Source organism: Lutjanus erythropterus, chromosome 4, assembly GCF_056507025.1.
Source record: "Lutjanus erythropterus isolate fLutEry1 chromosome 4, fLutEry1.hap2, whole genome shotgun sequence".
NCBI lineage: Eukaryota > Metazoa > Chordata > Actinopteri > Lutjaniformes > Lutjanidae > Lutjanus > Lutjanus erythropterus.
This window is the reverse complement of record NC_139320.1, coordinates 24,235,702-24,249,175: the sequence shown is the minus strand read 5'-3', so window position 1 is coordinate 24,249,175 and position 13,474 is coordinate 24,235,702. Positions and strand designations below refer to the sequence as shown.

Genomic DNA, 13,474 nt, shown 5'->3' with positions numbered 1-13,474 from the left:
TAGTAATTTAGGTGAACCAACCCTTTAATTTAGTTTATTTGCACAATGAAAATAAAGGCAATAAAAAGGAAAGCAGTTAAAGTGCCTGAAAAACTTATTCCAAGTCGTCCCCCATAAAAAATAAAAACAATCCAACAACAAACAAACAATAAAGACAATAACAATAAATGATCTATATACTCAAGACAAATAAGTAAATATAAATAAACATTAAAAAGTTCAAGATGTAATGAGAAATGTGTTTAACTAAAGACAGTCGCATTAAATGAATTCCTGTAAATCCTGTAAATACAGTAAAGTGGAAATCATTTTTTCACCTGCTTGAATAAGAGTAAATAACGGAAGATGAAATATGAAATGTTGTTGTCAGATCTGTCCTTCAGCCCGAGTATTTAATAATAAATAAACATATTTGAAAATCGTAAACCTCTTCTATGGAGAGTAATGAATATATCTTAATAATGGCAGATGGATCTCGTCTGTCTGAACGTGAATAATTCTCAAAGAATTTTTCAGAATTATTAATATTTTGCTAAGAGATGATAAATGGTAGAGGCCTGTACAATATTAAAATAGCTGATAAACAGGAAATTAAGACCATAATAAAGAGTTAAATAAGAAGAAGGATGGATCAAAGAACAAACTTTTCTCATTACACCATCTTCATGAATCTCCTGCAGACATGATCAATATGTTTTTTTCTACAACGAAGTGCTTTAAATTACTTCACTTCTCCATTTATGAATAATTTAGCTCCATCCTTGGAGTAGGACTTGTTTTTATTGCAAAATATCATTAAGTTACATTCATCGATATTGAGAATAAGCTTTTTCAGCAGAAAACTTTTAAAAACAACAAACATTTCCTCATTTACACACTGGATTAGAGTTCTGGAGTCATTATATGAGGTTCGTATCATCTGCAGAGTGTAGGGAGAAGATTTTTTTTTTAGATCTCAATACTAAATCATTGATGTATCTTCTCAAACTGTGGTAGAAGGACCAGTGGTGGCACACCAGCTCCCTCTAGTGGCACAAAAAGGAATATTAGAAATGTGTTTTTAAAAATGAAATGAATTTAAAAACCCAATATTATTAAAACACTGCAAATGAGAATACATCAACTATCAGATCACTGACAAGTAATTTAAAACAAGTTTTGTTATTTCTGTATTTTTGCTCCAGTATCAGCTGCCACACCGTCACGCACAAAGCACACGCCCGTCGTCCATGTTGTCCAGGTGGAGACAGTAAGTCTGTGAGATAAAATAAATGCTTCAAACAGGCTGCAATCGTGGCTCCAAACTGGAACCATTACGAGAAGCAGCCATTTTGAAAACGAAATGAGTGACAGTGAACTGAGCAGTGACAGCAGCTACTTAGCGCTTAGCGCCAGTGAAGTGACAGAAAGGTGGCACTGCAGTGTTGTGCATGAACGCATTGAAAGAGCGGTTCCCATTGAACGTGCTTACATTTTTTGCAAATGATCTACTGAATGGTCAATTTGAAATTAATGAAGGTGAGGAACGTTCACTCCTGAGAGAGAGTGAGACTGCAGCAGAGAGAGAGACAGGTGGTGAGAATATGTCGGTGTGATATAAAAACTTTGGTCGATCCTGCAGCTTGAAGTGTCTGAACTACACTGAAGTGTGGAGGTTGTGTTACGGTGAGAAACAGACTCATAGATCAACGTTATATTCACTCTCCTCTTCATCTCCCTGCAGTTCTCATGTATTATGGGGCGTTCAATTTGACCTGGAAAGTCGGAATTTCGAGCTACCACTTGGAAATTTCAGTTTGTTGTAGTGCAAAATGTTCTCAGATTGTTGTGAACTGTTGTTAAGAAGTATAGATATGAGTGATCCTGAGACTCCAAATTAAAACATGAATATCATGCAGCACTTTGTATGACCCCAGCATCACTGTTAGGGAAGAAAATGGAACAAATAAACATGAAGTAGTTTATTTTAATCTCTGTTAACTGAACTTTCAGCTAGCTCTTTTTAAGAGGGACCTTGCACACACACTGTACTTGGAGAGGTGTTTTCTGAGGTGATACGCAGAGTAAAAAGTTTGAGAAACCTTGATGCATATTAGAAATGAGGCCCGAGGACAGAACCCTGTGGTACCCCTAAATGTATTTTTAACTTGTTGGATATGCAGACATTAATGATTACAAATTGTTCTCTATCATTGAAAAAATTAATAAAACAATTGAGAGCAACATCCTGCAGATCACATCTACTGAGGGTGGAAATAAGGATTTTATGGTTAACAGTATCAAATGCTTTGGTCAAATCTAAAAAGACACCAAGCGCAGATTTTTTATCATCTAAAGAGAGTTTTTCTTGCCAAAGCCGTGTTGATAAAGGACGCTGATCTCAACTAAGTGTTGTGATATTCTTATAAAAAACAGTTTCTCCAGAATTTCAGAGGCGTCACATCTTCACTTCTCATGTCAGATGTGGACTAAACCAATCAGGCTTCATTCAAACACACACACACACAGACACAGACACACACACACACACACACACACACAGACACACCTGCTCCTGCTGCTTGAAGCGCAGCTCCTCCAGCTCCTGTCGCTGTTGGTCCTGCAGGCTCTCGGCCTCGGCCATGTGCTGCGCCTTCAGCCGCTCCTCCAGCGCTCCCAGCTCCCTCTGCTGCTGAGCCCGCAAACCCTGCAGCTCAGCCTCGAAACGACGCTCCAGTTCCTGCTTCTCCTGCTGCAGTTGCTCCCAGTGTGCGACACTGAAAGCTGCAAACACAACGGACAGATTCGGTTTGTTTCACTGGAGCCAAATTTAGGTCATGAACTAACTACAAAGGAAGCAACTTAGAAATAAGCCCTTAAGTTTGTTTCTATATTATTTTGTTTTTATTATAATTAATATTGTATTTTAAAGTCTGTTAATACTGGGTGTTAATATTTTTTGTTAAATAATATAAATAGTGTAGAGTTATGACTTTATTTTGTGTTAGAATTTTTGCCCATTTATTACAAAAAATGTTCTTTAACTTTGAAAAGAAGCTAAGAGTGTAGTTGGGACTGATACACAGTGACATTATTCATAAGAAGGACATCTGTCTCTCAGTGGTGGACAAAGTCCTCAACCCCTGTACTTGAGTCAAAGTATAGATACTCCTGGTCAAATATTACTCAAATACAAGTGAAAGTTACTCAGTCAAAATTTTACTCAAGTTAAAGTACTAGAGTACTTCCTTTTAAAAATACTTCAGGATTCAAAAGTACAAATTACAAGTATTGCTTTCACGATGCATTTACAGAAGCTTGTAACTCTCTGAAACCACCTAATGATGCACTGACCTGTTTGTAGAACCACTCAAACAAACAAAAAGGACAGCTATCGTCATTTTCTGACATAATTGTATTAAAATCACCACATAAAATTAAATTGAAGCCGACTGAGCTTGCTTGTTCTTGTTGCACAGCGCCTGGATGACGTATTTCTGCTTTTACATCAGTCCCAGCTGAGAGCGGGGACTGTGACCGAACTAACTAAAACGAGTAAATTGTCTGCATAGAAGAGAAAAAACGGTCGTGATGAGAATAAAATCAGTAGATAAGGTTTTAAGTAGAGAGTAGTGCCCCACTCTCTTATGTTTCTATTTTTATGATGTTGTTTTGTTGTGTCTTTCATTCAGTGAAACTGAAAATGAGTAAATATAGGTTTTTTAAAAAAGAAAAGAATCCTACAGCTGTCAGTTTGTTCTTAAGTTTGATATGAAACAACGACAACATGACAGCATTTTTACAGCACATGTTCAGTCAGTGAATTCCAGACCAGAGTTAATATAGTTTTGTATTTTACATTAGTTTAAATTTTTATTTAGTTTTTAATTTTTTTTTTTCAATAGTTAGTAAGTTTGATAGTTTCCAGAGTGGGGTTGTTTGTTTCAGTTTAGTTTTTCTGTTTAAAAACGTTTTGTTTTAGTTTTATTTATTAGAATATGGCTGGCATTTCTTTAATAGTGTCAAGTTATGTGTTTATTTTGTGTTAGATTTTTGTACATTTATTTTGCCCATTAGATTTAATAAATTATAAATCCTAAAGCCGTCAGAGTTTGTTCAAAAGCTTGAGCCTGAGCAGAAGGTTTAAGGTTTAAGGTGTTAAATCTTTGACTAAGTCCAGACGTTCATCAGCAGACTGGATTCTCAGGGCTCACTTGTTCCTCTCGTCCCCTGTGGTTTAATACTGTATAATACATGGTGTGCAGAGAGTGACTCACTGCTTTCTCTGTTCCCTGCGGTGCCGTATCTGTCACGCCGTATCCCACTTACCCACTTCATCCCTGATTCTGGCGAGCTCCAGGGACAGTTCCCTCTCCTTCACAATGGCACTCTCACTCTGAAACACAAACACAGGCAGCAGTGAACACCTCTGAACTGTACAACACCTGCAGAACCGCTGTGGAACAACAGACACGGGGGTTGGGTGTGTTCAGCAAATTTATATCAGTGAGGGAAACCCAGGAGCTTTCAGGTGAAAAGAAATAGAAAAACATCTCATTATTTCATGTTATGCTCACTGTTTCACAAATCACACTTTTTATGGTGATATTTTCCATCATTCGGATGCTTAGTTTTATTGTACAGCACAGATGCAGGCAGGAAATTTGCGTGAACACGAACAAACATGGAGGACAGTGACTGTGACACAGAACGTGGTGTTTCCAGACAGGAGAAGGCACAGCAGAAATTTTTTTAATCACAACTGTCTTTTTTTGTCTCATCATGAGAAATAAATGAGATTCTTATTTTGAGCTTCCTGAAATCTCATCTGTTGATAATCAACCTTATGGAGCAACACGACTTAAATTTGACCACTGAGACAAATTTAAGCTCTCATTTAAGTTTCCTGTTAGATCTCACTGTTATTTCAAGAGCTGAAGACTTATTTATAAGATTAAATTAGACTTACTTATAAGATCAGCGCAGTGAGACAAAAGAACAACATTTTAAGATATTCAACTGGGTTCAAATTAGTTCTGGGCTAAGACGAGTCAAAGTCTCAAAAGCCGAATTTAAGAAGTATGAGAAAATGGTCAATGTCTCATACTGGTCTTACATTGAGCTCATGTATGTCCAGGAGACACAGGCTAGACAAAGAGGAGATCTTATTTTAAACTTAATGTGTCTCCTCTGTTTCTTTTCCACTCACAAATTCCTCATACGTGGAAACCTACTTAGCAATAAAACTGTTTCTGATTTATGTTTCTCCTAAACCTCCTAAAAAAGAAAAGCAGGAGCTCTTTTGCTTTTGCTCTTTGCCGATCGTATGGAGCAACAAGACTTTAATTTGACCACATTTAAGATCTCATTTAAGACAACCGAGTTTTCTTTTAGATCTCAGTGTTATCTCAAGAGCTGATTAAGTACAACTAATTTAAGATCAGTGCAGTGAAACTAAAAAATAACACTTTAAGATCTGGAATTTGGCTGAATTTAAGAAGTATAGGAAAATTCTTGCATTGGTCTTAAATTGAGCTCATCTGTGAGTGGGAGACACAAGCTAGACAAAGAAAAGACCTTATTTTGAACTTTTCCTTTCCTCTGACTGTCACCTGCCAAGATAAAACAAGGAGCTCAGACCTAACAGAGGAACTACTTCTGTTGAAACAGGTATGAAAGGGAAGAAAACTTTGCAAACTATGCCACAGACTGGTTCCCACAACAAACTCGAAATCTACTAACCTCTTTAACTTAAACAAATACCCACCCAAACAAATCAACATCAGTTTAAGTGTACACTATATTTTGAATATTTTGACTGCTTTTCTTTGCCATCTTTGCCCTTTCTGACAGGAAACCACTGTTACATGAGCCAAATGTCACTCTGTCAAAACCAACCAAACTCCACAGGCAAAATCAGTAATTTTCACCTTGCAGAAGACGGGGACTTTCTGGTCTATCGCTGCCTAAATCTGTTAGTTTTGTTTGTGTTATTGTGTGACTTTGGCGTTATCAAAGAACAGTTTGGATTCACTGAAGTCACACAATAACACGAACAAACTAACAGACTGAGTCAGTGATAGACTAGAAACTCCTTTGTTCTGCCAGATAAAATGATGATTTCGCCTATAGAGTTTGGTTTGTTTGGAGAGAGCAATATCTGGCTCTTATAACGGCAGTTTCCTGTCAAAGGAGGCCGTCCAACAGCGAAGTAAAGCGCTGAAATTATTCCAAATGCATCTACTGGCATCTACTCCAGGTAATACACTGACTATTGATTAAGTGCTTCATATAACCAGGCTTCAAACGATCCTTATAAGATACAATAAATACTTCATGGCACACCTCCGATCAAATATTACTCACAGGACAAGAAACAGCAGACATTTAAATGACTATTGATCACGTCTCTGAACATGTGGTGAGACAGCTGTGAGTTCACTGTTGCTGGGAGATAAATCAGATATCACAAAGCAGCGTGCTTGCGAGAAACAAAGAAAGACGGAGACAGACAGAGAGCTTAGAGGGTGAAATATGTATGAGACAGTAAGTACAGTACAGTCTCTGCAGAAATGATGTCACCCTCTAACAGGTTTTTACTAGAACACAGTCATCAGGGAGAGACGGCGGCTGCTGCTGTGACCTCATGAGGGATGAAGGATGGTCAGAGGCTTTTTTTAAATTTCCTGCTCTCCAGCTCCACCTCTGCTCCTCATCATCATCATCTCCCCGTCCTGCCCAAACGCCCCCCCCTGCTTACATCCCCCGGGGAAATAATGTGACGTGCATTCTGATTCTCCCTCACCACGGCAACTCCATCCGTTTTCAGGGCTGCAACCAACGATTGTTTCCATTATTGATCACACGCTCAGATGCCATCTTTTCCTCCTGATTCTGATTCCAATACCTGAACTTTGTGTATCAGCCAAAACAGAGTGCCAGACCAATGTTTTATTTACTTACAGCTGTATACTGCTAACCCTCTATGGATGTGATGTGATTGTTAAGGCATACAGGATACTGCTAGGAAGCAGCCAGATCCAGTTTTGGGCTTAATAAAACAGATTAATGCATACATTCACATATTCAATGACACCTCCTTTTAGGAAGTATCAAAGGCATTTTCCAAAACTGGTTTCAGTATAAGAACAAACCTTCTGTTGATAATTCTTGTGATTCTTTAATTAATTGTTAGATTTTTCAGAAAACAAAGAAAAATGCTCATCACACAATCACAATCACTACCCAGGGTTTAATTTGTCACCAACCCAACAATATTCTACTATACAGTGATATAAAGTGGTGAAAAGAAACAGATCCTCACATTTGACAAGCTGGAACCAGCTAATGCATTTCTCCATGATACATCACAAACGATTACGTTGGCAATGATTAATTTGGTTACTTCAGCGTCACTGAATATCTTGGAGTGGTGGACAAAACAAGACATTGCAGGGTGTCATCTCAGACATCTGGAAGACACTGATCAATATTATTTAGACTAAAGTGATTCTTACATTCTCCAATTGTACAAATAAGTAGTCTATATACTGAATTTAAAAAAAGTCTTAATATTTCTCTGACTAAATCCTAAGTTTATGGCCCTGCACATTTTCCATTAAATCTTGCTGCTGGCTAGAGATTACAGACTACAGACTGGTCAGAGGAGCGTTTTGTTGTGAGTGTCTAACTTTAGTGAGAGTGAGAGAGGGCGAGTGACAGGCTGATTACTGTCTGTGGTGGCAGAGAGTGTGAAAGTGTGAATGTGCAGGAAAAGCTGAGCAGTGAAGTTGTCGGTCTGGCAGTAAATGTACAGTTTAGGTTTGAGTTTCTTGGTGAATAAAGGCTGCAGCTTCTTCTGGAAACATCACCATGACGATCACTGCCATGATATATACCCAGGTAAAATATCAGGAAGAGATACTGCCCCCAGCCTGATCAATGGATTATCAATCTATTTTGTCAAACATTTTACCTTCTGGAAAAGAGAACAAGCCTAGCTTTTTATAGTAAGAGTTCTCATTCTCGAGGAGAAACTGTAATGAGTTAATTAACCTCTCTGAAGTCTGTTTCAGAGGGACCGTAAAAACCCGCCAATGAGCAGCTGCTGCTTTTTTGTTCAGACCTTTTGTCCTGAAGCGACTCAGACTCTGAAGAAAACACGAGAAGCTACAATCACAACATGAATTTACAAGGGAAACCGGACAAGTGGTCTCTTGGAGACGGGAAAATCAGCTACATCAGATAAACAAGAGTATGATGCATCCTCTGTCAAAGTTCTCCTGTATAGCCAGAATTATATAAGCATACATACATTAAGGACAAAATCAATAGAAATTAATGTAAGAACATAGCCCAGCAGCAACAGCATGTTATGTAATATCCCTGCAAACTCTAAGAGAAAAGAAAGAGGGACAGTGCGACAGATAAGCCTGCTTTGACTCAGCATAATCATGCACAGCTTCACACTCTCTCCGCCGGCTCTGTCTCCAGGAAACAAGTGAATATAACGCTCATATCCAGACCCCCCACTGAACACACACATGCGCACAACCTCACACACATATAAAGGAATCCTGGATGCTGAAACGAGCCTGCAGCCTTGCAGAACATCCTGCCTTTACCGTTCGGTCCAGACAGCGCAGAGGGAGGAAATGGAGCCGTGAGCAGCAATGGCCCATACCAGGCTGGCAGACAGCAGCATCCCTGAGCCGAGTGAGCGAGGAGGCAGCAGCACTGACAGATGCAGCGGGGGGAAGACGCAGAAAGAGATGCTGAGGGGGAGGGAAGGAAGGAGAGGGGAGGAGAGATGGAAGACCGAAGACTCACCTCGTTTCCTGGTTTGCGACCGGCATTTTTATCCCTGCTGGAACAAAGACTGGAACAGCCCCAGCCCAGCTCTGCCCTCCCCTTAAACCCCCACCAACACGCCCTGGATCACATTCGCACGCATGGCAGCGAGCAACACACACACGCAGACACACACATGTTCGGTCTTTTGCATCTTTGAGGGGAAGAAAAAATAAAAAGAGAGGAGGAGGAGGAGAAGATGGGGGAGGGAGATGATCAATAACTGGCCAATTATCTGCTCTGTTGCTCGGCTACATGCAGGCATTTCAATACATACAGAACACACACACAACTAAGAAATAACTTAATTTACATAGCTGTGATTGAAGTAATGGTGCACAAACGGAAGCTCTGGATGTAAAGCTCAATAAATGTTAAGAACAAATTAAATCTGATGATGTGCATGAAGAGAATGACATTAAAGGGTTCCTACACCTTTTCAAATTCAGGCATTTTCAAGAAATTTTAAGGTGTACTATCAAGCTTTTCCAGCACCTTACAGCTGTGGTAAATTACATATTTCATGCTTTATATATTTGCACAATGACTAACCTTATTTCACCTCTTCATCACATTATATCAGATGTTACTGTGCTATAAACAACCAAAATTATGTTGTTAAAAGAAAATACAACAAAGTTTCATGTTTCAAAAAGTGTCACTTGTAGAGTGACAAGTAGACTTGACATCCTGTGTAACCTGACTCAGCCAAAATAAAACATCATTCAATTACCAGATAAATAACTTCAGTTTCAGTAAAGACTGGCAGATTACATTGAGTGCAGCCAAACGTGCAGAGTGGCAAGTGAGTCTCAAGTGGAGTTCACTTCATTTTTTTTAAACAAGCAAACTCTTCGGCCAGGTAGCAATTTATTATGATCGTAAGGCAATAACAGTTTCAAGCAGATATAATCACTTCCAAAAATCCAAGCAACCTTGAAAATGTTAAAATAAAATTCAAGTGTTTTTCATAGATTTCACCTGTAAGAACCCTGACAGTTGTCTTTTCCATATGTCCTCAGTTAGTCTCATGCAAACATTAAACCCCACTTCTTAAAATCCATACAAGAATTTCAGTCTGAACCTTAAGTGTGTCCTTTAAGCAAAATATTTTCTTACGCTAAAGGGTTCACCCACGAGAAACTGCATAAAGCCTCAAGGATGTCTCCTCGCCTAAATGGTTACACTTTACTCACATCAACATTCTTTACTTGAGAGCATAAATGTCAGTTTTGTCTAAAAGAGAACCCCATAGATCTGCATAACTCTCATGCACGAGCACCTGATTCAGCACAGTATCGCTCGACGATCGCAGAAGTAGATATACCAGGTTTATCTGCCAATATATACTCATATTCTTGTAGTGTATCAGCAGTCATACAGACTGATTTTATTGCATCTGAATTACTTTAAAGTACTTTACATATGTGCTCTGAACACTCTCCGCCCTCTTAGACTATACATAAAGACAAACAAAGCAATAGCAGCCTATGTGGCTACAAGAGCTACACGACATGTTAAAAAAGTCATATTGCACATATTTTGCCTGCAGTTTTGATTGTAATATACAAAACAAATAGTAGAAATGATCATTTTTGCATTACAGATTTAATTTTTACACATAACACTACTGAAATCATGAAGATGTGACATTTGTTGGGGTTTGTACCAAACAAACATGTTTTCTTTTATCTGAAGAACAAGATTCATAGGTCAGAGCATCTCTGCAGCACTACAGTACCTCATTATGATGCCGTTTTCTCACACACTTTTCCTCTTAAAAAAATTGCAATTTAGTTCTGGTTCTGCAATTTTGATATAGCACTTGGCCATATTTCAGTAATCATATTGTGATTAATGTGCAGCCCTGATGGCCACAAAGCAAAAAAAAGAGAATATTTCTAATAAGAGAAATCAGTGCAGCCCTCCGTCCTAATCATGCTGTTGTTGGCTGCTTCGCTATTTTACAAGGTAAAATGTTAATTTATTTATCATTTTACAACACAAGGTTGTATAATGAGATGCTCGTAAAACAGAAATGAAGCAAATGGATGAATAAATGTCATAAAGTACAAGGTTCATTTAGTTATCACTTTATAGCATAAGGTTGTCTGATGAAATTCTCGAAGTGCTCCCTTTATGCTGCTCGTAAAACAAAAATTGTATAAATAGATGAATAAATAAGTCATAAAAAATAACCTTTTTTTATGGTGGAGTACATTAAGAGCCTTTGGACGAGCCTACAGCCTGAAGAGAGTCACGCACAACAAAGAAACAGCACTTATGAATCTCATAACAGTTTTGCAGATCTTACAGACAAGACCACAACTGTCAGTGTTAGCTAGCTTCCAAAATGGACAACATATAATACACAAAAAGAGAAAGAAAGCTAAACTGTGCAGGAAAGGAGAATGTGGTTCTCCTCGAAGAACACAGAAAGCACAAGAACATCATCTAAAGTAAATTTAACCAAGCAGCCAAAACAAGTACGCACCAGCAGAAGATGTGGGCAGAAGTAAGCTAACGGACAAATTAGACATGAGAAATCTGCTGTGAAACGAAGCGCAGATGAAGTCATGAAGAAATATGAAAATAGGCAACATAAATATATGCGACACTTATGTCAACGTTTGGTGAGCTAGCTGCAAAGTTGCTAATGCTAACATCAAATTTCTAACAAGTTGCTAGCATTCTTCAGAATGTCCAGTAGGTTTTCAGTGCATCTTTATATCTCCTCCTTCTTTTCAATCATGATATTTTCAGCCATTTTCTTATGTGTCACAAAATATTTCACTTTTAAGAGACTGGAAAATGGTCGCTAAGGACCTTCTAGCAACACGTAAGGGAATACTTAAAAGGGCAAACACTTAGAGAGAGGGTTTTCAGTTACAGCATCCCATGAAAAGTCTTAGGTTTATGCAACAGTTTTTTTTTCTCAGGCATCCTGAGGAAACCTGAGCCTAAGTGGTTTTATACATGCACAGAACAAAGACATGTATGCGCAGTAATGAACAGCGGTGGTGTCAGGTTACAAGGTACAACGAGGAGGTTCATGAGGAGAATATAAACCTACCCATTGCTATCACAGCATATCGACACAGGAATACAATATCTTTGGCCAATATGGGAAAACTTACATGCTGTATTCCAGCAAAAACCGACAAACTTATAAGTGAACAGTTCACCTGCAGCTTTTACATCTGAATATCAAATTTAATCAACATTTTTAGTATAATTTCCCCTCCAAAGTCTATAGATGTATCTCAGCTGCACATATTTCAGAGTCTTCCAGCCGTGAGTGACAATCAGTCTCACTAAAAGCACAGCGAGGTCCAGGCAGGCAGCTCTAATCTTGTTAATCATCTCCCACTGTAGAGCAGAGCCTGTGGGTGGGGCCGGGAAATGGATGAAATGCAAGCAGAGGACCAGGAAAGGGCAAGAAACACACATTTAATCCAGGTTTGAGAAGCAGAACACGCTCACACACTGTTAGCAGGCAGACTGTCTGTGCCATCAGAACCTGTACGGTGGTCATTTTTACACCACGACACTGATTATGACATAAAACTGGAGAAAACTCGAGAGACACATCAAATAAAAGCCTGGATTGCACCAAGAAAGATAAATTGAATTTAAGATTACATGATTACATGATTACAGATTACATGACTTGTTAAATACTGGATTCTGATTGGTCAATTACAGCATTCTAAGGTTCTGTTATTCTGTACATTTTCCCTTACTTAGCTGAGTAGCTTTTTGTCCCATCGTATTGGAGAGAAGGCAGACATCTCTACAGCCGATACTGCAAAAACTCTGCAACCCACTGAACTATCTAGATGGATGAACAGCACAACAAGTAAGAGGAAAAGGGAAGGAGATGTCCTGTTTAATGATTTAAGCTGAAAGAATTTGGACTTTTGACTTTAAAACCTTTTATGTGGCTCTCAAAGTGGAGTCAAGAGCAAACTCTCTGGCCTGTCAGCCCCTCTGAAGTGTCAGATCTCAGATCTCTGCTGTGGTTTACCTTGTGACAGAAGTGCTGTGTGGTGATGCTGAAGACGTCGAGGCACAGCGAGGCTTTCTTTAACTGGGCCTGAAGACTCTGCAGCTGCAGCGCCTGCTGCTCGCAGCGCTCCCTCAGCTGCTGGATCAGAGCTCGGTCCAACTCCTGAGCCCTGTCAGTCCGAACTGCTCCGTGAACGGCTGCGGCTGCTGCTGAACGCCCACGGACTACAGAAGCAGAAAATACTCTCAGATATATTCACTCAGAACAGATGGAAATTAAATGTTTCTTTCTATAAAAATCTGGACACTGCCATTCATAAATGGATCATTTATATGTTCAGTAATCAACTCATTTCAGTAATCAACACACTAGAAAACCAGAGAAAACAAGTGTGTTTTCAGCCTGGATTTAAAGAATTCGATGTTGGAGGATGATCAAACATGTAAAAGCAGTTCTGCGATTTGTGTGCAGCTGCAGGAAAAGCACAGTCACCTCAACGCCTCAAACGGCTCTCTGGGAGCTTCGCTGGAGCTAAACTGTTCAAAGCTTTAAAAAAATGAGTAAAAGTTTGTAGTTAACTTTAAATTTCAGTGGAAACCAGTGAAAAGACTTTAAAATCTGAGTAATATGCCAGTT

General features: G+C 38.9%; 1 protein-coding gene across 1 annotated transcript in view; it reads right to left on the bottom strand.

Moving 5' to 3' along the window:
• mtus2b (microtubule associated tumor suppressor candidate 2b) overlaps positions 1–13,474 on the bottom strand; it is a 51,589-nt gene that overhangs the window by 5,226 nt on the left and 32,889 nt on the right. Inside the window, exons 7-9 of the mRNA XM_084717398.1 lie at positions 12,857–13,062; positions 4,309–4,375; positions 2,549–2,763 (exon numbers count right to left, since the gene is read on the bottom strand). Coding sequence (XP_084573524.1) covers positions 2,549–2,763; positions 4,309–4,375; positions 12,857–13,062 — 488 coding nt within the window. The remainder of the gene's footprint in view (positions 1–2,548; positions 2,764–4,308; positions 4,376–12,856; positions 13,063–13,474) is intronic.